Source organism: Leptonotus elevatus, chromosome 14, assembly GCF_054856555.1.
Source record: "Leptonotus elevatus isolate MCC_2025b chromosome 14, RoL_Lele_1.0, whole genome shotgun sequence".
Taxonomy (NCBI): domain Eukaryota; kingdom Metazoa; phylum Chordata; class Actinopteri; order Syngnathiformes; family Syngnathidae; genus Leptonotus; species Leptonotus elevatus.
Window position 1 is genome coordinate 8,739,697 of NC_141252.1, and position 25,884 is coordinate 8,765,580.

A 25,884-nucleotide genomic window follows, 5' to 3' on the forward strand; every position below is an offset into this window, starting at 1 on the left:
TTGACTTGTCAAATGCCTTGATTGTACTGTAATTGTATATTTGTTCAATAAAAACAAATAAAAAAGCTTGCGAGACGGTATGGCTTTCAAGCTAGCGTTCATGATCAAAAATTGTTTTCATTTATTTACGAAAAAAAACCAGACACACGACACACTCGCACCCGTCGACGGGAACGCGCAACCGAGGGGCACAAAAAAGGAAACGCAAGCACTGGGACGCGGCCCACACATCACAAACCGGAACCGGAAACAAAGCTGATGTGTGAAAACCAGGAAGTCGGAAGCCCCGCCTCCTCCCCTGGCATATACCCCATTGTTGGAGTCCACAGATTGGAAGTGGAAAGCAGCCAATTTGTATATGTAAGGACTGGGTTGAGAAAAATGCTCAGGTATTTCAAACAGTACAAATCATGCTACAATAAACAAATTGCTAACCTCCATTCTTCTGGTCTCCAGATACCAAACACTCGACGAGTGTTTATGACACTGACAAACAGACGTCGTACCCCATTAGGGAGAAAAATCTACCGGCCCACATTCTTCCTTACATAGATGCCACAAAAGCAATCCATAAAAGCAGCATTGAGGTCAAAGTCGCACACAAGTGAACTACACGTTCATGAGAGAGTCTTTGGTATGTACAGCGCGGTCTGCGCGGATTACATTTTTGCAGTTTTGTTTGGTCAGCAAGAATTATTTTTGCTTGGTTGAACACACTACTGTCTGATCCTACTCTTAATGCTAGAATTGAACAGTTAGGTCCAGAAGTATTGGGACAATGACAGATTTGATCATTTTGCCTTCATACATTACCATTTGTCTGTGTCAAAATGTATAGTCAAGATACGCCTTTTGTGCACGTAGACGGATGGAACCAAGATCAACTTAAGAGTTAAGTATGGAGGACAGGAACAGCTCATGACCCAAAGGATATCAGCTCGTGTGACAAATGGGTTGGAGGCATCCTAAACGTACAAGACTTTCCGAAGGAAAACCCTGTAAATAGATTTATCTTCCTCCAACAATCACGTTGATCAGTTTATTCAAATCCACAGTGTTGGGGTATTAATGGAAAAAGCATTAAAATCTGTCATAGAACTGTCACATACATTTCCAGACTAAAGTGTAATTACAGTATGCTGAATCATGCTGGTTAATGAAATCAAACAGGAAAAAAATAAAAACAATTGAAACATTTATTCAATACAAAATTTTTTGGAGGGGAAATACTTAAAAAACAAAATGTGCAAATTGTTACAGTAACTATAATCTCCGTAGTCATGACTATAATTACAGTATGTAGAAATGTTCTGAACTGTTGCTTCCTCACTCCTTTGACTCTTACCCAAGTCAGGATATGCATAATATAATAACACAAAGCCATTAGATCAGATATAACCCAATTTGGGTTAAAAAAAAAATAATAATAATAAATAAATAAATAAAAAAGATCCACTTCTTGGGTCAATTTGGGTCAAACGTTCTGAAAGAGAGAAAAAAAAAGGGTCGTTTTGCACAAATTTGACCGAAGTAGAGGATCTACCCTTTTTATTTATTTTTTACCTAAATTGGGTTATTTTTACCCGACTGTTTTTAGAGTGCAATTTTCAGAGCCGGCATAGCAAAGTCTCTCATGACAGTTGAATAAAATTCTATTCAAACACCTTTTTTTTCTTTTTAGCACGCTGCTGTGTTCAGATCCAAATGGAATTTAGCCAAAAGACTGAGATGATCAGATGGGAATACGTAGCTGGGAAGGCCTTCCATGAGCCATAACGTTTCCTCAGATAGCAGTGAGAGACATCCAAGCAACTTCAGACCTTCACAACCAAATTGGCTGCCTGGTAAGCAGGAAAAAAAAGAAGAAAGTAGTAGTAGCATCCAGATTATTGTGCATAATTGTGGAATACTGAATATGATGTACAATGAGGAGTTCCCCCAATACCTGCAAGATCTGAGACGCGTTCGGAGGAATAAAAGATGTAGTCCACAGTGGCTGCCCCTTCAGAGTGCAGGGTTGTGACTTCCGGGGCGCCTGAGTCAGCGAGTGTGTGTTTGTAGGCGGACTCCAAGTCTAACTGGTGTCTGATGATGTGTTGAAAACTGTCACACACACCCACAAACATTATGACAGACCAATTGTTTAGTACATCACAATTGAGAGGCTTTGTGTGATTTTAAGGTCATGTCGACACAAACACGTTTTTGGTGTCATCACGCAAACTGCAGCTGAAGTCTTTGAAATCAAAATGGTACAAAACTGTTTGAGTTTGCGTGATGATGGGATTTTCTCTCATCTGTTCCTTTTTCTACAAAAGGTTAACTTTTTTTTCTTCCTACAATGGCCTTACAATAAGAGTTTCAGTATTTCATATAAACTTGTATGTATGGACATAGTCTCAACAGAATATTTGTTATGTTCAACTGGCAGAATATTGAGGTTAAACTAACCTAATAGGTGGCCGATTCCTGCTTGACACATCTTCAAAAAAAAAAAAAAAAAGAGATATAATTCATCAAATGTGTTGTGCATCTCGGGCCAAGCAAGTGTATACAGCTCTACCTGGTTTGCAGTCAGTGACACCTGGGATTAATGGCAAATCACATGGACGGACACAAGAAAGTGGACAGGAGCGCATGTCCATGAGGACGTCTAGGCTGTAGTGAAATTTCCCTCTAGGAGAGGCTTGAGGCACTGCAAACAGAGTCAAATTTGTCTTTTTATTGTTACCGCTTGTACAGAGCATAATACGGGTTCAAACGCCTACCTGAGACTGGACAGTCGCTTGTATCTACCTCACTGGAAGTGACATACTGGCAGCTGTCAGAAATTCCCAAACAGTCGGGCCATAGAGGAGCACACAGTACATCGCAAGTGCCTTTGTGGGAAAAATCCTTCTGACCAGACACCTGTACCCGGATATAGCAAAAGTGAACAGATAAACCTACTCTTCAATATTAAATACACAAATACAGATGTATTTGTTTTTAGTCACAATATCAAAAGTATTCTTATAATGAAGTGTCTATTGAGTGCACAAAATATGATAAGAGTTGTAACAGTTGATGTCTACCTGTAATTTTGTGTTTCACCAGTAGGAGGAACTGACTGTTATTTCACTTATTCTCATTGAAAGTTTAATATGGTGCGCAACTTATTTTTTTTATGTGCATTGTTTTTATTTTCCTATTATCTTTGAGTAATTTGTAGTACTATATGTTTATATAATAATAAGTTGCAAGTTAAAAGAGTAAAATGTACATGTTTAACTTTTAGACCACGATGAGGTCACTTCCTGTTTTCCGCTAGCATAGCAAAGCAGTAGTCCGATGCAGCGCGACCTCACGCAAGTTTAAGATACTAAAGTAAAGCTAATTAAGTCAAACAAGTACCCCTTGTTTGTTCATTAGCAGGCCAAAGCGGTATATATATGTTTTATTTGTATTTTATGTATAATTTGTAAAGCTAAGTTTATTTCATTGTACACCATTTGTTTGTCTCACCAGTTCTACGGTGTGTCTGTAGTGTAAAAAGCGAAGTAAGCCCACAGTAAACATCAGTGCAAAGAACTCTTGTCTCAGTTTGTGAACAAACCGGCATAGAGTAGTAGAGTCTCACCATCCATGCCGGCAGACCTTGGAAGTGGAGCTCCCCGGTGGTGATGAACTGGTAAAGAGGCGTGTGCGGCAAAGAGTTGAAGTCCCCGCACAAGATGACTTTACAGTGTTCACCTTTATCTTTCCACAATTTGACCACGCTGTTGATCTCTGCCAGCATTATGGCCAGCTGTGCCAGTTTGACGTCCCCCCTCCTAGGATTGAACAGCAGGTGTGTGTTGGCCACACACAGCAGGGAGCCCTTCGCCGCCACATTGGACCCCTGATAGACAGCGGGCCGAAGCACTACTACTATGCCCACGTTGTGTCGGTCCAGAAGCTCCGTTTGGGGTCGGAAGAACTCTACTGGTGTGACTGACACCTCAGAAAAGCAACTGCTGCGATAGCAAGTAGCACAGCCGTCTGTCTTGTTCCCTGTGCGCCGCTTGTAGACACAGTTGTAACCTGGACAAGCAGCAGAAGAATAGTAAAATCATGTCTGCTTTTAAGTGGCACACACACAATTAATCTGCCCAAACGTGAGCGCTTTCCCCGATTTAAAATCACAAATCTTTGTTGGTAAACACTGACTTCAGCTGACCCGATGGAAAAAAAAAGGGGGGATGGGGGTGCTCACCTTTTGTCATTCACACAGAAGAAATGTTAGAGAATACAGGCAACTTGATATGGTTAAGTCAATCGGCTATTATTAGTAGCTACATTTGGATTGAAGACGAAGCATGCTTTCACTTTCCATGCATGGTGCATTCAAGGACCGCCAACAAAAACATTGCAAGCACAAATGAAAAAAAAAAACTCTACCGATGAATTAGCCATCAATAACACCCCGATTCCACCAGATAGCACCCAAGTATTGTAATACATTTATTGTTATGGCTAGAGCGCAAAAAAAGAGCTGATAGGCAAGACTAATTAATGGTGGATAGTTTCCTCCAAAAGAAATTAATAATAAAATGAAGAAACAGCAACTATGCGAATGCTGAACCATGACTATGAAGTATTGGTACTACTTGAGTCCATGAAACTATAAATAAATAAACTATCGATAATAAAAATGAAAAGTACAAAGAAAGCTATGAAAAACAGAGCACTAAAGCATACACATGGCGATTTTTCTCCCTCGTCATTAAAAGTGGGTTCAAGTTGCTCAAAATCAATATGTGCAATTTAAGACGACTCACCCATCTCAGTCAGGAAAGGATACAGTTGTGCTTGATAATGATTCTCCTGGACCTCTTGGAGACAAACAATCTGCATAGCATCTTAATAAGTGGTTTGTTGTGCATTATTAAGTTTGTAAAGGCTTTTTTTATTTATCCGAGTAGTTTGTGCAGATTTATCTTGAGTTGTGGCGTTAACTTTGTGTTTGTGTGTTATTTGACTCACGTCTGGCTTCCATTTCTGTAGTTCCTCCAAAAGCATCCTGCAGCGGTTGTTCCAATCCAGTGCCTCTTGGGGGCAGTGTGCGTACAGCTCCGTGTTGGCCTCCAGCAGTTCCTGGGCCAAGATGTTGTAGGACATGACAGTAAAGTTTATGGAGGGCTTTGTGAAAGGAACCAGAGGATCGGGATGCTCTGTTGAAGTGGTTTGCCATAACCGCCAGATTACTGTGGGAATACATCATTGTTTACATAAACAAATATCAAAGAATACTAACTTAATCTGTGATAACAGTTAAAGGAAGATGACTTCACATCCGCACCGTCAAATGTTGCGTTCTTCTCCTGCGGAGGGTAATAGCTCATAGTAGGAAACTGCCAAAGCGGGCAAAAAATTTCCTCTGTACCGCCCGGTCCCGCAGGATAGTGCCATCCAATTTGTGTATCACGGTGATTTTTAGCACTGGGGACAAGCTTCGGGTTTGAATTTGTTACACCAGGCAGCATTACATGAGCATATTCGTCCCAGCACTCTGTTTCTTGTTTGATGCACGCAGCTGCATTTCCCGGGATTTCTTCACTTTCCATCTTGGCTAGTGCCCCCATAAGGCTGATGATAGGCAGGTCATCATCCTCATTTGAAGTTTCTTCAGAGCTTGGTTGCTCAAGTGGAGAGTGCATGTTCCCAACTTCTTCTTTGGGTGTCTCCTGTTTATCTTCTTCTCCCATGGAGTTATTCTCCGTCGTTGCAGTTTGGACCTCACTCATGTTTGAAGGCTGTTCTGCATCTGGTGTCTTGTCGGCCTCATCGGAGATTTGTTCGCTCATCTTTTCCTCCTTTTTTTCTGTTGACAAACCCTTTTGGCCGAGCCGCTGGTCCGGTGGGTTTTTCAGAGACTCGATGGACATCTGACTTGTGGCAGCAGAACTCTCACATGCCATCGTGCCATTGACAACTGCAGAAGGGCAACACAGTACAGTAAAGCCTTAACAAAGTGAGTGATGCATTACATTTACACCTGGGTAACATGTTGGATGAATTGCACTTGTCAGAGCAGGGCCTCACATTCAATCTAGGTTTACCTTGCAGATTACAAAAAAAAAAAAAAAACAGCTATGCCATGCTCCATTATTTGTATATGCCTATCATTGTCCACTTCCAGTATACAAGAACTCCACTTCGATTTTGAGCTATTTCATGAGTGTAAACATTGATATTTTTCTCAAGGAGCTGGTGGGAGGGCAATCCGTCAGTCAGTCACACTTAACATTGCCAAGGGCTTGATGCACATTCCCAAATTACAAAAGCAGGGATTTATCAACATGTTTGGACATTTTGACCAGTTTCTCTGTGCGTATAATTGAATCATGATCAATAAGTTAAAATCTAGTCTACTGCTTACCGTGTTTGGCCTTTCTAAACAATTTTCCACAGAGAACAAAATACCTTATAGAGTATTAAGCGTGGTATTGTTAACATTTATTCAGTCAAATCAAATGATAATACACAGTTTGTGTCATTGAACGAAAAGTCTACGGTTTAGTGTAATTGCTTCTCGATTGACTTACCTCAACTCAAAACATTGCCACGCGCTGTCGTCGTGACGTCACATGCAAAGAGCTCTGATAACAGGTGCAAGCTAAGGAGTTAGCATGTTCCCCAAGTTGAGTTCTGTTTCTGCCCCTAAAATATTACTTTCTCCATGCCTTTTGTTTTTAACAGAAACGCATTGGTATGGTTATTTTGTGCGAGGGAACAACAACTTTAACTCGCTCCGTCACGTAACAATAAAAGCTGATCGAGTCAGCAAGCAAAACGCATTTTAACTTGGCACTGGCGACGTAGCCGTGTTAGCATCGCTGCGCGTTTCACAAAGGTGGACAAAATGGTGGCATTAAAAACAACGAAGACACATTCTTTTACCAGTTGTGCTTACCCGACCGTCGTCTGCGCAAGTACAGTGATAGCGGGTACAAGGCGTAAAATAACAAGCTGCCGATCATGCTTCTTTTCTCCAGTCTGCGCTTGCGCGTTCGGTGCTCAGTCCTCACTCGGAGGCCTTTCAGGTCCAGAGTAAGTAAAGAGCGAAACGACGAGTTTCACTTTCAACAAGCGTAGCTGCAGTGGTTGCTTGCGTAATTGACCTAGCAGGGTTTAATTGAATAATTATAAAACTGTTGGATAATAATGCTTCTTTAGCCACCGTACTTCTTTAAGCCAAAATCGCAACATTGCTGATTAGCAAGGCAGCTGCAAATAATGTCTCATGTAGTTACTACTTTTCACCAGGAGATGACTGTTGATTTGAATTTCATCCATCCATTAATCCAACGATTTTAGATATATTTTTATATATATTTTTTTCTCTCTCACAATAAAATGGTTGGGGAAAGAAATAAAAAAACAATATGTAGACAACATGATGTTTCGCTATTTATACTAATTGTGAGTCACGTTGGGGAAAATGGCAAGCAGGCAATCATATTCCAACGGGATAAAAAAAAAAGTTTTAGCGGTTTTTGACAGTGACTTTAAAACTGCGGTATGCCTTCAAAACAGTAACTGCCTTTGCTACTGTGCTGCAGCTCAGTCTGCTTGGTCATCTTTATGCAGATAAACAATTCAAGAGGTCTTTGCGATTCATTACCAGGTGCCATTTTGAACTTCCAGTGAACAAAAAAAGTGGGTGAGCAAAACACCAAATGTAGCACACCTGCTCACCATTCACACCTGACATCTTGCAACACTAATGTGTCAAAAGACACGGGGGAGGAAAGATGGCCAGTCAATTTGGACTTTTCATTTATGGGTGAACTCACTTTTTAGTGGCTATGTGTTGAATTCATTTTGAGGGGACAGTACATTTAGTTGTACAAGCTCGACACTGACAATTTAACATTGGAGCAAAGTGTAATTTCTTCAGTGTTGCTCCATGAAAAGATAGAATAAAATAGCAATAAGAATGATGCACGTGCTCACTTTATATACATTTAATGTCATACAATTGTACCTTCACATGCCATCATTTACAATTGATCAAATCTAACATGTCATACAATTCAAGTTACTCAGTCCAGCATGCATGTAAATTATTTAGTGCCGTACATATCACATGCTGCTTGACAGATGGCGTTACACCAAGGCGTTTTATTTCAGCTCACAGACTCCTACATTCATTAAGAACATGGCACCGTTTGGACAGGAAATTCCTTGTTTCTTGATGATATGTGTTTAGTTCCACAGCTAACGCAAATGTCAACGCTGTCTTTTGAGTCCCTCAGTTTAGAGGATGACAATCAAGCAACATTGAGACAAGGCTTGGACGAGGATTTTGACACAGATTTACATGGTGAGTGCTTTATACCGGAGGTTTCTCAAATGCAACAAGATTATTGATTATTGATTATAAACACCATACACAACTGTCATGTGAAACCCTAAATTGGATTTATATATATATATATATATTTCAACTAAGCTAATTATTTTTGTGGACCCCCAAGTTACAGCTCGAGGACCTTTAGAACCCTCGGACCCTAGTTTGATAACCACTGCTAACTACACTATTGTTGGATCAGTAAATGCAGTCTTGTAAATGATTTCCATCCAAACATTCTTTCACTGCCGAATGTTGTTTGACGCATGATGCTCACAATAAAACAGAAAAAGAAGACAGAAGCAATAAGACATCTGTAGCTGATGTTTACCTACAAGCCTGCAAGCTGGTGGGTGTTGTTCCAGTCTCCTACTTCATCCGGAACCTCGACTCTCCCACCATGACCCTCAGCCACTATGGCCTTGGACCGTTGGGATGCAAGGCACTTGCTATTGCTTTGGTGGTGAGTGGCAACATGTGAGCGTGTCACTAAGAGCAACATGTTTAAAATTGACAGTGGGTTTATTGAATACGCCTGCCTCACTGTTCTGAGGTTCAGGGATTTGAATCTCAGCTCTGGCCTTCCTGTGTGGACTTTACGTCTACCACACCATTCCAAAAACATGCATGTTGGGTTAATTGAACACTCGTTCAAAACAGGTTTGAATGTGAGTGCAAATGCTTGCTTGGATCGACGCCATAGAAAATGGATGGATAGACATTAATGATGAGTCTTTTGTGTTCAGAGTGAAATGCATATCAGCACTCTGGAACTGGCTGACAACCACATACAAGCAGAGGGAGCCAAGGACCTGGCGGAAATGCTGAAGGCTAATTTCACCATCCAGCATTTAGTATGAAGAAAATATTATTTATTAATTAAATGTAGTTTATAGTAAGTTCATGTATGCATATTATAGGACTTGTCCAGTAACCATCTTCAATCTTCTGGAGCTGAGCATGTTGGTAAAATGTTGCTGGACAGCCTTTCACTAAAATCGATCAAACTTTCAGGTAATGTATATAAGGATGTTAATGTTGAACTCTACTTGGTATACTGTTATCCATATTATCTGTCAGTGTTTACTGTACTCATTGTTTAATGTTTCATACTGATTTAATACATTATCAATCAATATGTACTACTATCTATCTAGCTGTCTGTCTGTCTGTCTGTCTACAAAGTATCATCCATCCATCCAAATGATAGCTAGCTAGTAAACTATAGCTAACAAGCTAGGTAGCTATTATCTAGCAATTATCTATCTATTGTTTTTTTTAATTCAACAGGAAATGGATTTACAGACGATGATGCAAAGTATTTTGCAGAAGCCTTGTCCGTAAGTTGTTGATCCATCTACAGCTGACAAATTTCCATGTACACTTTTCTTATGTTAAAAAATATTTTTACATTTAGATCAACTTAAGTATTAAGGAATTAGACCTCAGCCATAATACATTTTGTGGACAAGGAGGGGAGTATCTAGGACTTTTGTTAGGTATGCGATCACTCACCTCCATAATGTGATTGCTTGACTGTAGAATAACATGAAATATTTGCACATATTTACACAGCAAACAACGAGCATCTGGAGGTGCTGAACCTTAGCTGGAATCAACTCAGAATGAAAGGAGCTGTTGCTCTTAGCGCCGGACTCAAGGTACATTGGAAATCACTGCATTCCATCTAATTTGCATTGCTTCACACTCTCGTTGTTCTTTGACTTTAACATGTGGCAAATAAATGACATGCAGTGAGGTTCATGACTGGTCAAGCACTGAGTCCTCTGGAATTGGATATATATTTTCAACGCTTTTAATTATGCGTGGTGGGCAAAATAATTGTTTACTATTAAAATATACACTTTTTTTTTTTTACCTCATCTATGACTTGACCTGGCCTTTTTTTTTTTTAAAATGTATTGTGACCTTTAAGCAGAAACCTTTACCCGTGATGGTAGAGTATATTTCAAGGGACACAAATGGAAGTCAGTGTGGACTATTATCTTTCTTCAAGGTGAATACGATGTTAAAACATATTGACCTATCATGGAACGGTTTTGGGAACGAGGGGGCCCTAGCGATGGGTGAAGCTCTGAAATTCAATAACACTCTGGTGCACCTCAATCTCAACAACAACCGCATCACCAATGAGGGTGTCAGCATGTTCTGCAGGGGTCTCGAGTACAACGACACCCTCCGGGTGCTGATGGTGAGTTCATCTGGTAACAACTCTGTGCTGTATTTATGTCAAATGTTTGAATTGCTCCTGCAGCTGGCTTACAATTCACTAACAGTAGAGGGAGCGCTGTCCCTGGTCAATATGGTGAAGAAAACGCCAAACACTGCCCTGGAGGAGATTAATATATGTGTAAGTGCACATGTTCAATCAATGACCTAACATTATTTGTTATCATCCAACCCATCAGTCAATTGATCTTTTTTTTTTCTGAGCAGAATGTGCTGGTCAATGAAAACTTTTTACATCTGTTGGAGGTGACGTGTGAAGAGCATCCTGGTCTGGATGTACAGTATGGAGGGGTTGGAGGGTTTATTGCTAAGAAGCCATTAAAACGCATTGACCCAATGAAAGTCATCCAGGTTGGTTATATTTCCAACCGTCACGGGTTACCACACAAAATTACTCACATTCAGGGCTGGATTGGCCATTTGGCATAGAGGGCAGACGCCCGGTGGGCCAGTGTTTTTTGGGTCCGATGTGGTGCTATTCAATTATTATTTTTCCTCCATTTTTACCCCAGAGACCAGCCCACAATTTAGAGGGAGCGGCCCATTAATCCATTTACAATATAGTGAGCAAACTGAACCAATAAACATCAGTGGTAGAACTACGTGGTAACCAAGGGTGGTCAGGACTTGGGTCAAAATGCCAGGGCCGATTATTTGTGCCAGTCCAGCCCTGCTCACATTATTTGTTTGACATAGTATTGTTGCTGGATGGCCTTCCTTTTTTTTTTTTCTCTCTCTCTCTTTTTCTGGAGAGCTCATTTCATTCGGTGATTTTACCGATTTGACATGTCATCATCATTGCTCTCTTTTTTATTTTTTTATTGTTTTTTTTTTATTAATTCATATTTTGTATGTGGGTGTGTGAGTGTGCTTTCATTAGTTCACCTAAAACCTATTAAACAATCTCATACCGTTCACCTAAACCTGGATGGCCTTCCTGATTGGCTGGGTATTTGGGCACAGGTTTGAAATTGAACGTGCATTGTCACCTTGAAAGGCTGCAACTTGCACTACCAGTGCCCCAATTTAAGAAAGAGAGGTTATTGATTTGAAAGCAACATTTACCAGACAGACAATATACAATACAGGGTGTCCCAAAACCACTATAAACTACCGCACTTCTTTTATCCTGTTTTGTTTGAGGTATAATTCGGACAGATGTGAGGCCATCGGCTCAGCATATTATTCCCTTGCTAATTGACATTGAAGCATTGCAAAATTGCCTCCGGGCAATGAGTCGTTTTTCCCCCCCCAATGGTGCTGCTTGTTTGAGAAGCTTTATGGTCACAAGGCTCCAAATTGTGGTACAATTTAAATTATTCATGGCAATATTCTCAAAACTGGATCTGCAACGCTTCAGCAATCAAATGCCGGATGGCCTCAAGTCTACCAGAATCATACCTGGAAGGAAATAGAAAAAAAAACTATTACCCTGTATTCCATCAATCAGGCTCACATATATTTATTTTGCATTTATTGAAGGACTACCTGGATCAACGCAAGCTACGTCTGTGGGATTTCTTCCGAAATATCGACAAAGATGCGACCATGCGAGTCCCTGTGGTTGATTTCAGGAACGCAATACAGGTTTGAATGATTGGCCATTTTTACAGAAATAGCGTTCACATCACTGCACCGATCCACCTGTCGATCTCTCGCTCTATGCTCCCCTGAGTCGTGTGCAAGACCCTCCCCAAGATACTTAAATCTGAGATCTCATCTCTGACCTTTTCAGACTAAAGACCACGATAAACAAATCATTCATTAAGGAGTGCGCTAATTTGCATGCCAAAAACTTGTATTATAAAATATAACAAAAGACTTCATTTATAGTATTGACTATTTCCTTCGAAATCTTAACAGCAATCAAGCATTCCCTTGGATCGATTCCAGATTGAGGAGCTTGTCCAGAGGCTCGATCGTGACAGAACAGGAATGGTGGACTACAGGTGACTCATGTCCCATAATGTTTGCATAAACTCGTATTTCCACGTTTGTCCTTTGCATTGCTCCTCTCAGTTTATTGTTATAAAACACTGAATGGTGGCAATCCTCTTGTCGAACACTGGCTTTATTAATGTTTGACTCATGATATGATGCGGTCAAACTATTTAATTTATGACCCTGTCACGTTATATTTATAATCAGTGATGTTTTTATATGGCACGGAGATGTTGACGCTCAAAGAATATTTATGATAAGATATTTATTTATAAAGCAGTTTTCTTCAAGAACTTTGAGACTAAATCCAGGCACCTTTCCTAAATGATGTTACTTTGTCTTGTAAATATTTTATTGAGTGACATTACATTACATTAGTGGATGCTCAAAATGCCTACTTTGGGGATTTGGAATATCATATGTAATTTTTAGTCGATAATTTTAGGACCAAACAAGTGAAATGGGATTATTTTCTGCTGCACACCTGATGAATTCTCGTGGCACAAAATGGTTGCGAATCGCAGCTGTAAAGGGTTAAGATGACGCACCAAACGTTGTCTGTGTGTCAAACATGAGTCTTTATGACTTAATAACATAAACATCCAAGTATGGAAGGCATTCATACAAATTGAGAGTGTTGAAATTCCTAAAGTGCACAGTAAAACTGTGCTGATGTTTCTCTGCAGGGGACTGGTGGATACCAGGAAGCAGATGATGCAGAATCACCGCCGACAACTACGCAAGGTCGCATCCCGTCAGAAGAAAGAGAAGCATAAGAGCGACCGCATCCTCAAGACGTTCCAGAGCGCCGTGGAGGCAGTGACGCCACACGGCTCTGTGGTCATATCTCCAGGAGACACAAAAGCAGATTCCGCTGGGCCAAATCGCTTCTCTGCCACTCCTCTCAGTTCTTGGCACCACATTGTGATGTCAAACAGTGCCGCAGTCTCCAACCCCAGTGGCCACATCCACCTGCCCATGTTGGCAGACGCGACGCCACACCGTTTCACCAAGTCTCCAAATTTGCACTCACGTTCTCAACCCGACTTGTTGACTACCTCACCTCGTTCTACCCAAGGCAGGTTCATCCCTACGCGGGCTGTGCGCTCCAGTCCAGAAATGGGCCACAGCAAATTTAAGCAACCAACTATTAACCACCTGACCAGGTCCAGACCTGCTCTTGACACCGCACAGCTAGACGTTAAAGCCAAGAAAGTCAAGAAATCTAAAGCAAAGAAGTACTCAAAGAATCCAAAAACACTGCAAAAATATAATTGAACAAATGTGTCTCAACACTTTAAAAAGAGAATTGTTGAACCAATTTAAGGTAACAAATGAAATGATTGACCAATTTAATAAAATTGCTTCATTTGGTAACACACGATTGAATTAAGTTAATCCAAAGTTAATATTTTAAGTTTAATTAATTATTAGTTCATTAAACTTCAAATGTTCACTTGAATCAAGTTAATCTAAAGAATTAAGTTACTCCAAAGTGAATATATTAATCAATGAACTCATAATTAGTGAATATATTAAATAGTAAATGGACTGAAGACCATTGTCATTTGTCCTTCTAATTGGCAAAATGCACTTGCATAAAATGAGAATTCCAAATCGCTCCTGAATTATCAATCAATACACCTTGAATGAAAAGGACTCCACTGTATAGTTTTTCTGCTTTCTTACTAATCAAATTTAATTTATTTGTGTTTGTTTCTTGATTATTTTATTCCTGTACCTAGCATAATGTTGATATTTATGCATATTTTGTTCACAAAGTTTCAATAAAATTTGAAGAAGAAAAAAAGGCATCGACGTCTATGGTGCTAAGTTGCGAACCACACAAAACCTACCAAATAACAATATAAAAAGAAAAAAATCATAATTTTTATAAATATATAATCGAGAATTTTATATTAATGAAAAAGAAGCGTAAATAAACAATAAAAATGTGACGTTGATAGTTTCTTCGTTCTGGTACATTTTTTTTTCAATAAAGAAAAAATTACAAACGGAAGTCACGTTTTCCCCCCCGACCAATGGCAAAAGTCTCCGCCCAAACGCGGCAGTTACGAATATTTTCAAACTGTAGGCTAGTTGTTAGCTACATCCAGTTGCTAATGTTGCACACAACTTTTAAAAACCAATGACGGCGTATCAGCGTGACTTGCAATGTTCGGACACTTGGTTCCAATCTCCGGCTAAGGTGTTTGCCCTGCTTAAATCGCGAATACAGAGCGGTGACCAAATGACGTGTGGAATTCAAGAAGAACATTCAGCGCAAGTGAAACGAGCCGTGTTGTGTAGAACTGACAACATTTGGGGAACTGATGAACTTCATCACACATTTGGTGAGTTGGAGGCTTGGACCTTTTCGCCCGTAAAGAGTCCCAAGAAAAGCCTCGGCTATTCGTACTCAGATTACAATAGCGAGGAAGCGGAGCTCCCGCATGCAACCAACACGTTAAATGGATTCAAATCACCAATGGGACAATTGATGGATTCCACGCCGATGTTTCCACCTCTCATCCACCCACGTTCAACCAGAGAACCTCGACAGATTGTTGACAAAAGCGACGACAGGCTCGAGGAACAAATCTCTCCTGTGTCTATTTTTTCCCCCTTGAGGATGAAACTGAGGAAAAGAAAAGTGGATAAGCAGGACATAAACAACGTTTGCACTAAAGTCACATCAGACAGTGTAGATGTTGACATGGAGACTGCAGTCGGGTGTTCCTACACTCCAACGAAAAACACATACAGGATGAATAGTAAGGCGCTGTTTCCTTCATTGATTTATTATTAATATGATCAGATGATTTTTGACTTATGAGCATAAAATGAGCGCTGATGGTGGCAGCCAATTCAACTCAGTCAGTCAGTTAGTGAGGATTCAAGCTGTTTATTGCCGCTCCCAGGTGAAGTGTATGTCAAACAAAACAAAAGGACAATTATAGGTTGTGTACTTAACCACACAACTTTTCTGATGAAAATCCGCAAATTTACGGTTAACACACAATGCGAAACGCGATAGACAGGCTAAGGAATATCATCTATATGGCAGTGTTATGATGCCTCAACTGATATTTAAACAAAAAAAGCGTAACAACGCAGGGATAAAGACAATATAACAACACTCACAGGCATATATTCTTTATCCTCTATGAAAAACGACATATTTAATAAGCATATATTTTCTTCAATAACCTCAGTAAGCCATTATAATGTATGTATTACAGGGTGCACTGTGTCTTTGGAAAAGCTAATGTCTCCTGCTAAGATATTTGTTCGAATGAAAGAAAGCGTTAACAGAAGAGAGCTAGAGCAAGACAGCGAAGAGTGCCAGGAGCGAAGTGAACGGATGGATGGAGGTAGGCAAAAACACGGAAAGTCTATTGTCTGCCCTTAACTCATTCACTGCCTTTGACGGCTATAGACGTAAACATTTTAACTATTTTTATTAGTTTCACATTTTTTCCACTTGTGTTAACAAGAGTATGAAAACCTAGATTTTTTTTTGATTGTACGTTTAGAACAAATATAAAATTTGTGATTAATCGCGAGTTAACTAGTGAAGTCATGTGATTAATTACAATAAAAAAAAAATGTAATTGTCTGTTGCACCTAAATAAATATAAAAAGAAAAGATGATTAAAAATTAGGGGTATCAGACGATTTAATTTTTTTATTGTAATTCGCATGACTTCAATAGTTAACTCACGATTAATCACAAATTTTATATCTGTTCTAAATGTACAATAAAAAAAATTCTAGGTTTTCATACTCTTGTTAATAAAAGTGGAAAAACATGTTAAACTAATAGAGGTAGTATTAATATAGAATTTTTGACGTCAATGGCAGTGAATAAGTTAAACAAAATCTGTGCCCTGTGCCCAAAAATCAGTGTTAATTACTGTATTTTAGCTGGCTATGAATGTCATTCCAAAGCGGACAAGATGGAGGAATGCAATGTTTTAAGAAGACGCCCGGAAGTTGAGATTCCATTCACCCAGGAGCTTGCCGACGGCCAGCCACACACACTGATTCCCAAAGAGGACTCTTCCGCCGCAGTAGCGTTGAAGCATATTTTGTTTGATCCCATCCTCCTCAACCGGCCCAGCATCTCCATTCCCAAGAACAAGAAATGGCCGAACTTTACAAAAGCACCCTCTGTGAGTAGAAGCTCATTTAAATATTTCCCATAACACTTGGAAGACCTCCTCAATTCCACCGACACACCTTCCTTTGAAGAAGCAGAGTCTGGGGCCCATTTTATTTTATGAAATAAGTGCAACTTTATGGCCACAACTTTAATCTTATGACAATTTTATTCTATTAATTTATTATTTAAATCAATTAGTAATAGTTATTTGTTGTTGTTGTTTCCCTTGGCAGGAGAGCGCCATTAAGCTTCAAGAGTGGTTCTTGAGAATGAATCGCAATGGGATGTTTGTGGAAGGAACTCGCATGCAAGTCTTTTCTTATTATTTTTTATTTTTTTGGTTATTTGTTTTTCATACTGACACTGTTTACAAGTATTGTGTTGTCTGTCAGATTCCACATGATTTTGATAGTTGTTGTGTTTCATCTTGCACAGGGATAACAGGACACAGTGGAACAGTAACATTATTGTGGAGAGGGTTTCCCGTACTATGCTGAAGACGCTATCGGGCAATGTTTACATCTTGGTGGGCAAGATGAAGCAGAATGAGAAGTCTGGTAAGATCAATGGAATGATGACTTGCGTGAAGTGTACGTGATGTCGCGATCGCTCTTTTCACTGACTCACGTGCCACATTTTTGCTGTGTTAGACTTTCCCCGCTGGCTTTTGAGGAAGTTCACACATGGATACCCTGCAAATTGGAAAGAGCTTTTTGAGAAGTGTTTGTCAGAATTAGAAGGGTAAGATTTTTATGAAATATTTTGGACATACTGTATGTTTTCTTCTAACGATGTCCCGCCTTTACTGAGCAAAATCCCAGTGGCGAAGTCCCAGGTTGATATTGTGGAGAACTCCCTTGAGTGAATTGCAATATCAGTCTGGCTATTGCCAGGTTACACAATTCCACATTTTCCATTCAAAAACAAAACTAATTACACATTTACCAATAAAAAATACTCATTCAAGTAAAAGGTGACATTCAACAAAAGGTTTTCACAGGCGGTACGTCAAAGCACTCTATTTAATTATTTTGATATTTTATTATTTTGATATTTTATTATTTTGATATTTTATTATTTTGATATTTTATTATTTCGATATTTATTGTGTTCCAAATTATCATGCAAATGACATTTTTCTTAGGTAAAAAAAAATCCCTATACAGTGTTCCCTCGCTATAACACGGTTCCCTTTTTGCGGCCTTGCTGTATCGCAGATTTTTTGTGTGTGCAATTTTGCATTAAATTTTTTTTTACAGTAATGTGTGTATTTTATAAAATTTATGAAGGTTTGAACTCTGAGAATGTTTAAATAAGAGAAAAATGTGCGAAAATGTAAATGCCTCGATGAGAAAAGTGCATAAAATGTGTGGTGAGCTGTTTTAGAGCCTTAAAACATTTATAAATGTAAATCATAAAGCTAACTACTTTGCGGATTTCATTTATTGCGGGTATTTTTTGGAACCTAATCCCAACGGAAAAGGAGGGAGTCAATGACAACGGTATATATATTTTTTCAAACCCAAACTTCCAAATTATTACACACAACAGAGTGTCAAGCCATTTTATAAGAACTGAAAATAGTCATTTGTTGTATTTGCAACATTAAGAGGTCATATTTACTAAAATCAAAGCCATTTCAATCCAAAACATCAACAGGTCGGACACCTTACTTGATAACAGCTTCATAATTCTTCCATCTTTTTAACGTGTGGGTATTTGCATTTTGAATTTATTTGCAGGAGTTCAGAATAGCTTCCCAAGAGCTGTTGTTTGGATGTGAGCTGCCTCCCGTACATACGGATTGACATCAATAAATTTTAAAATAAATACATAAATTACATTCAGAATTTCTTCCATTTTTAATTAATTTCACAGTATTTCAATCAAAAATCAGCCCTACAGAATTCATGTGTGATTCCTTCAGATATTGCGTTTCTAGTGGCAGTAAATATTTGTGTCAAAAATAGTTCTAATTTCTTGGCTATGAATGAAAAACAGTAAGTATAAGTAAACGTAATGACAATGTGCTGGTTCGTAATTTCATAATGTTGAATGTTGGGACTGTTTTGGTTGGTTGGGACTCCTGTATCAACAAATTGCATTTTTAATCAAGATCTGGATTAAATTCCGTTTAGAAGAAAGGAAAAGGTGAGCACTGAAAGGAGAAGCCAAATTACCAGGACAACAACGGAGACGTCTGCTCTCCCGAGGATGAAAAAAAATAAGGAAAATGCTGTCAACACAAGTATGTACAAGATTTTAAAAAAATAAATAAAAGCCTTAAGATGAATTATCCCTTTGAGCAATCCGTAGCATTCAAGTATTTTTTTATTTTTTTTACTGTCTTCATACATTTGCTCTTCTTCTGCAGCGCACAGCATTTGTGCTTCCGCCGCTCAAATGACTCGAAGTGGTCGGGTGATCAAGCCGCCCCTGGACTACTGGAAAGGAGGCAGGGTCTTCCTGGATGCAGACATGAATGTTACCATCTTTGATTGTTACAACAGCTCCAGGCACAGCACAGTAAGTGCTGCAAACTTCTTCTTCTTTTTTTTCTTGTGAAATTATATGACATAATTGACACTGAACACTTTGCAAATAGGCACTGTCAATATGAACTCATTCACTGCCATTGACGGCTATAAACGTCAAAAATTCATTTGAACTATTTCTATTAGTTTTTTTTCCACTTTTGTTAACAAGAGTATGAAAACCTAGATTTTTTTAAATTGTACATTTAGAACAGATATAACATTTGTGATTAATCGTGAGTTAGCTATTAAAGTCAAGCGATTAATTAATATAACAAATTTTAATCACCTGACGCGATTTAAAAAAACAAACGAAAAAATTATAAAAATTAGGGGCATCAGGCGATAACAATTTGTAAACATAATTAATCGCATGTCTTCAGTAGTTAACTCACGATTAATCACAAATGTTATATCTGTTTTAAATGTACAATAAAAATAATCTAGGTTTTCATACACTAGTTGACAAAAGTGGGAAAAAAATGTTAAACTAATAGAAATAGTTCAAAGGAATTTTTGACGTCTATAGCCGTCATTGGCAGTGAATGAGTTAATTCATATGAAATGGCGGCATGCCATTTCGGACAACGTTTCATCAGCACGCATGGTCATACTCTGCCCTCTGTGATTAATTATCATCGTTCATATTTTATTTTCTACAGGATGATTCTACAGTAGAGTCTACGGAGAAGTCTAAAAAAACTGACCAGGCTTTTCCTCTCAACGGTAAAGGTAAATGATGATTTTCCTGTCCTGTCAGCCACTGCCAACTCAGACCAAGTTGTCCCTCGCTAATATCGCAGTTCACTTATTCACGTGCCGCCATATAGCCCTTGACTATATGGACTTATATTATTCAGAGAGAGATTCCTCAATCCCTTTGAAAGTAATATAAAATGGCATAAAAAAAATAGAAATTAATGTGTTTATTGGCAACCAATTCTCTTATGGTTCTAGATCATAAACAACACAAGTCCACCAGAGATAGCGTTCAGCCAGCACCACCGACAAAAGCCAAGACGCCGCGTCACAAGCACGGTCGAGTTGAAATTCAACACGAAGAGACAACATCTGTTTCAACCAAAACAGCAGCGGCGAGTCGAAGCCGTCACTCCACCGCTTCGGATCGAAAGTCGAGCACTGAGAACGCGCTACCGTCAAGTAAACCCGAAAAGCTCCCCTTAGAGGGTTCCAAAGCAGAGGTGTGCAACACTCGTCAAATGAGGTCACGGGGGAAAATCACTCCCCCGCAGTTTTTCGCTGTCAATGACAAAATATCTGAGCCCGAAGATCCGCAGCAACAGGAAGGGAACAAAAGGCGAACCAATCACACCGATGAACACGAGTCCATCACGAATGCAATGCCACCTCAAAGGAAAGCTAAAACGCTCGCTGTCCAAAAGTCCAAAAAGGAAGCGCTCAATGCTCCTCCATTAAAGAGGTCAGAGAGAAAACACACTCCTACTCACTTTTATGCTGTTGGTGCAAAATTATCAGAGACTTCCTCGCTGGAGGAGAAGAAGGAGGTGGTTCCGAAGAAGAGGAAGAAACTATGCAAAACGGCGGCCAGGCAGCAAAGCCAAAAGCCTCAAACCAGGAGCCTTAAACCGTTGTCGCCTGCAAAGACGTCAACAAAGTTGACGCAATCTAACAAGAAAACCAGCAGAGGACTCGCCATCGGGACTCCTCAAGGCCAAGACGAGGACGAGTGGACGCAGGATGAGCTGGCAAAACTACAGCAGTAAGACTCGCAGTCAAACACATCACAGTTTTCACAGACATTTATTTATTTATTAATTTATTTTTGCCAAGATGCATGAGGTGTGTCAGAAAAGATCCAGGGACAGGTGTTACGCAATATTTATATTTCAAAGCCAAACTATGAATTTTCACCTTCGGTGTGGATCAGATGAACATCAGCGTGTCTGCAAAGAGGATATTTCTTAGGGCTGAAAGTTTTGGATCATCCTAAAATGCACCTGTGTAACATAGTTGGCATCGATGGATGAACACATAGAATATTTGTTCTAAATTAATTTTCAGACCAATTAACTCATTCACTCCCAGCCATTTTCACTGAAGCAACCCCCTTTGCTCCCCGGCTGTGTTACTGGATTTTGACTGGTTTTTGCAAGGCCCACAGAATATTGTGGTCTGTTGCTATAAAAACATGGGACATGCCAACCGAAAGATTGGAGTCTCTTCTTTCATCAGGAAAAAGTATATTACTATTTGTTTGTTTTTTTAAACATGGCCCTGGTTGATCTCTTATACTCTGCTGCCACCTGCTGGCCGTTTTTGTATCTACAATTGCTTCAAGCTTTCTCTTCAGTTCAGAGGCTGCATCAAAGCCTTCTGTATGCTCTAGCATTTAAAAAAGACGTATAAATACGTCTTTGGGAACATCTATAATAGAAGGTATTTATACATTTTTGGGAGAAAATTGGTTAAATCAAATTGGCGATTTCTCTCGTCATATTGGTTGGGAAGCACCGTCACTGCTCCACTTAATAAGAAGAGAAACTCACATCTGTGCCCATGTATTGCTCTTTGTCAGGGCTGTATCCACGTATCCCTCGCACATGGCATTCTATTGGGAAAAGGTGGCCATGATGGTTGGCACGCGCTCTGCAGAGGAGTGCCGCAAGACGGACCTGGCCTTGGGAGACTGCCGCACTCCTGCGAAGAGAACCCGGGGGAAACGAAAGAAAAAGGCGGAACCACCAAAAGCCACAGGTGATGAAAAGGCCTTGCGTGACTCACTATGGAGTGCATGTAGACGAAGTTTGCTTTTCATTCACCCTGTGGGACATCACAGAGTCTACCAAACCTACTGGCTATGTGTTTGTGTTTTCTCTATTATACCGGAAGGCCCATGACCGAGCTGTTTGACACGGCACTAGCACATTTTGCTGGAAAAAATTGCCTTGATAGTCTTAAAATTTATGTGCGAACCACCCTGCGCCGTATTTAGCAAACCAGTCCCAGAATAGAAACAAACCGTAAAACATAAGCACACAATGAGCATACTAACGCAAGGCCTGCTGTCGGCCACAGTTCACGCCCAGACGCTGACTGAATAGATACAGTATTTTATAGTCATTCTATACCTGGTGTTTTAATGAGTACAAATATATTTAAAACATCTGGTAGGGGTAAAACTGCATTGTATCTCCAAGAGGAAGTCAACCCCCCCACCCAAATTATTGACAATAGAATGTTCTATGCAGCCCCACTAATCAAATTATTTTTTATTTTTTGCGTTAGTGGAATATGAGTTTAGCAGCAAAATCCAGATGACATCACAGTTGCTCAGGGCTCAGGCAACGGCCAATTACAGCTCACCTGTTTTCTGAAGCTGAGCTGTGATTGGTTGTTGCCTGAGACCCGAGCAACTGTGATGTCATTACCACGCGACAGCACGTGGCAAAATGGCCGCTCCTGAAATGGGTAAAAACGGCTGGATTTTGCTGCTTAACTCATATTTCACAAATGTAATATTAATCAGAATGGCATGTTTAGACTAGTGAGGTCACTTATAACATATTGTTGTCAAGAAATGTTTATGGTTGAGCTTCCTTAAAAAAAATAAAAATAAAAAAATCTCTCTCCCTCCCTCTAAAACGGGGCTTCACTGTACATACCCGTAGATCTTATGTAATTGAGTACAATCTTAGCAAGACTTTCCTAAACATTACCCATTTTTCTTGACAATTTCTCTTCCAGATAATTCTGTCATATCTGGAGGCATTAGAACCTTTAAGAGGAAACAGCAGGTGCGCCAGTTCCTACAGACAATGCCCAAAGAGAACACCAACGACGCCTTCAGCGCAATCCAGAATAAGCGCTTTGAGGTTGGCGGCGCTTGTTTTGTTTTTGCAATGTGTCTGTTCTTCACGTGTCTCCAAACATTAATTGAGCCACGGCATGTTTTATGATGACATGCAACTATACTGAAATATATTCATTGTACCTTCTGCCATCTTGTGAAAAAGCATTTAATTGTTCATCCCATCATAATACGCCGGTGGCGAACATACATTATTTGTAGTAAATGAATAAATAATTTCCCATAGCACACTTGATGATCTCTCACATAGGCGGGAAGTACTGCTCTCATGCTATTGAAGTTGGAGATAAGCTAACACCGTTCCCCACCTTTCGTTCCCATCATGGCGAGCAGATCCCGGCCTTGTGTTTGGATGAAGACCGGGACTTCGAAATTAACACCCTGGAGCCTGTGACACCTGTTTCCCTGCATTTACCACAAGCGAAGACTCCTCGGTGTCTGCATACCACTCTTGGGATGGTGCATTCTCCAAACGGGTGATTGCCCTTTTCTCAATTTTGGTCACACAATTCAGTAAAAACGTTGCAAATATAAAAGGTTTCCAACCACTAATAGATGTCTCAATGGGGGCATAATACGTCGGGGGACCGGGGCTTGTTGTCACATGGGTTAAGTTGTCACGTTGCAATTATCTCCTCCACTCGAGGGTGCAACTAAAAAAAATGGAATGCAAGTTGTCTTCCTTGACGTGTTGAGTTGAGGGGTTGTATCCTGTCTGAGAAGAGAATAGCGCATTGTGAGCTGACAACTGAAACATTTTAAACCATACAAGCTTTTTCGACCCTGCCCCCTAAAAGCGTCTGAATCAAGGATAGATTGAGACCGAAATCAAAACAAGGAATCAGAATCGTTCAAATTCAAACGATGCCCAACCCTAATTAGGATAGTAGATTAGTCTCCTTCAAGAAATGCTCTTAACTTTGTCTGTTTTGCTGACCAACCCCCGGTCAACTTTCCTTTCTTCAAGGAATTCCGGGGACAAGTATGCCTTTCAATTCCAGAAAGCAATAACACAAAATCGGGTCAACAAGCGCAAAAAAGTTCCAGCAAAGGTATTATTTATAATTCTTTGTAGGTCAGTTTTCAGAAGCAGGTTACTTACTACTTTCTTGTATTGTCTCTCCCAGATGTCTTTGCCCACAACCCTACCCAAACAAAAAATGAAACGACTCGAAGACACAGGTAGGTTTCTTTTCGGGGTTCCCATGGAGGGCTTGAAAATACTTACAATCCAATTAAACAATTTCATTTAAAAAAAATACAGTAACAATATTATTTACAATGTTTTCACAATATATGCTTGTTGGCTGGAACATCAAATTTAAACTTCTATAAGCTGTAAGATTTGTTGTTTTTCCCCCAACGTGAATTAAAATGCTCGTTTATTGCATAATACCAAGGCAACTAATTTAATGACATGAAGAAAAAAATATTTTAATTTGGTGTATCGTTTATCAAATATGCCATTTTCCTCAACTGTAATGTCCTGTGAAGTGTTTTTATGTTATCTTTCAGGCCTAAAAAAGAAAAGTAAAGTATGCATCCTCTTTTTTTTTCTCCCGCAGGAAATGATTCCTTTGTCGTTTGGGAGATGTTGCCAGACAAAGATGCCACGTTGTCTGACAATGGGGGAGAGGAGGATTTTTACTTCTCTAATGACTAAAACATGTACATGTACATGTTTTTTTATTGTCTTTATTAAACTAAAAGAATGGTAGCTGCATTTTTCACTTGATTCATTTTGTTTTTGGTCAGGCTTTTAATTGAAGACTCTAAATCAAAGGCCACATGAGTTACGAGTGGACCATTTCCGAGGACTGCTGTAGAAGTGGTCATTTGAAAATGTAAACACTTTCACAGATTTGTAGAAATGTTACATATTGATGTTTATCTGTTTCTCAACTTATTAAATCATTGTTCATCATTGTTATTGTGAGAAGTTTATACAACTTTTTGCCCTTTCTGCTACTGTAATCATCAGTACACAAGAAGCATCTCTCATGCTTTATTAATTTACCTGATTAAATTGATTTAATGTAAATAAATAAAAAAAATCATGTCGTAAAATGATTCACTTAAATTATAAATAAAAAAATTGAGACTTAAATACATGACATTTAACTCATTTATATAACACACACACACATACGGTATTTATTTATAGATACTGTAATTCCCAGGAATTTGACCGACTCATCAGTTGACACAAGGCAGTTCGACCGTGTGAGGGGCAGCTGTAGCGAAGAAGGATGTCTTCTGAAGTCCAGAGTGATCTGTAAAGTCTAGTTGTGTGTCATCTGCATAACCATGATGGGCAAAATTGGCGTTCTGAAACGTTTGACCCAAAAGTAACAGACGTACCAAAAGTGGTCTAAGGACTGACTCTTGAGGGGACCCTGCATGCCCTTTGATCAGATTCAAAAATTCCAATGGTCACAAAGTAACTTATTTCCTGCAAGTAGGACCATTTTAAGTTTAATTTAACCCCCATCCACGTTTCCAGCCTGTTCAACAGTATATTATGATCCAGGTCCAATTAAACGAGCACTGATACACTCCCTGCATCACTGTTCAATCTAATATAATTTAGTGCTTTAATAAGAGCTGTTTCTGTACTTTGATGAGGTCGGAAGCCTGACTAGACTTTATCAAGAAGTCCGTTTTTAATTGGGACGTGAAGGTAGAAGTTTGGTTTACACTTTACAGTGACGTTCGGTTTAAAGTGGAGGTAAAGCTAGAAGTGGAGTTGGGACTTTGAGGAGTTTAGGTA

At 39.5% G+C, this 25,884-nt stretch overlaps 3 protein-coding genes across 7 annotated transcripts; 2 read left to right on the top strand and 1 right to left on the bottom strand.

The window, feature by feature from the left end:
• Positions 1–1,025: 1,025 nt before the first annotated feature.
• Positions 1,026–7,258, bottom strand: angel1 (angel homolog 1 (Drosophila)). Of its 2 annotated transcripts, none has more exons than XM_086094254.1 (10): positions 6,935–7,258; positions 5,321–5,953; positions 5,005–5,225; positions 4,800–4,869; positions 3,620–4,062; positions 2,769–2,910; positions 2,564–2,695; positions 2,452–2,482; positions 1,946–2,103; positions 1,026–1,841 (listed from the first exon to the last, which is right to left on the bottom strand). In XM_086094254.1, the coding sequence occupies exons 1-10, from the start codon at positions 6,999–7,001 to the stop codon at positions 1,678–1,680; spliced, it is 2,061 nt and encodes a 686-aa protein (XP_085950380.1). In that variant the 5' UTR covers positions 7,002–7,258; the 3' UTR covers positions 1,026–1,677. The 2 variants fall into 2 exon arrangements, with proteins under 2 accessions (XP_085950380.1, XP_085950381.1); XM_086094255.1 differs by lacking the exon at positions 6,935–7,258 and adding an exon at positions 6,567–6,927.
• Positions 6,847–14,335, top strand: lrrc74a (leucine rich repeat containing 74A). 2 transcript variants are annotated; one of them, XM_086094256.1, is made up of 14 exons: positions 6,847–7,071; positions 8,272–8,347; positions 8,662–8,837; positions 9,121–9,228; positions 9,295–9,388; positions 9,665–9,714; positions 9,792–9,873; positions 9,950–10,035; positions 10,392–10,586; positions 10,650–10,745; positions 10,832–10,975; positions 12,107–12,211; positions 12,488–12,573; positions 13,252–14,335. In XM_086094256.1, the coding sequence occupies exons 1-14, from the start codon at positions 7,000–7,002 to the stop codon at positions 13,841–13,843; spliced, it is 1,962 nt and encodes a 653-aa protein (XP_085950382.1). In that variant the 5' UTR covers positions 6,847–6,999; the 3' UTR covers positions 13,844–14,335. The 2 variants fall into 2 exon arrangements, with proteins under 2 accessions (XP_085950382.1, XP_085950383.1); XM_086094257.1 differs by lacking the exon at positions 6,847–7,071 and adding an exon at positions 7,643–7,680 and having other exon boundaries at positions 8,280–8,347.
• Positions 14,336–14,636: 301 nt separating this feature from the next.
• Positions 14,637–25,044, top strand: mis18bp1 (MIS18 binding protein 1). Of its 3 annotated transcripts, XM_086094253.1 has the most exons (17): positions 14,637–15,339; positions 15,808–15,939; positions 16,493–16,606; positions 16,646–16,740; positions 16,964–17,037; positions 17,166–17,287; positions 17,381–17,471; positions 18,869–18,978; positions 19,105–19,256; positions 19,927–19,996; positions 20,222–21,005; positions 21,822–22,000; positions 22,991–23,118; positions 23,448–23,590; positions 24,082–24,166; positions 24,242–24,296; positions 24,680–25,044. In XM_086094253.1, exons 1-17 carry the CDS (start codon positions 14,715–14,717, stop codon positions 24,775–24,777), a joined length of 3,057 nt encoding a protein of 1,018 aa, XP_085950379.1. In that variant the 5' UTR covers positions 14,637–14,714; the 3' UTR covers positions 24,778–25,044. The 3 variants fall into 3 exon arrangements, with proteins under 3 accessions (XP_085950379.1, XP_085950377.1, XP_085950378.1); XM_086094251.1 differs by having other exon boundaries at positions 16,493–16,740; XM_086094252.1 differs by having other exon boundaries at positions 16,493–16,740; positions 18,872–18,978.
• Positions 25,045–25,884: the final 840 nt, after the last annotated feature.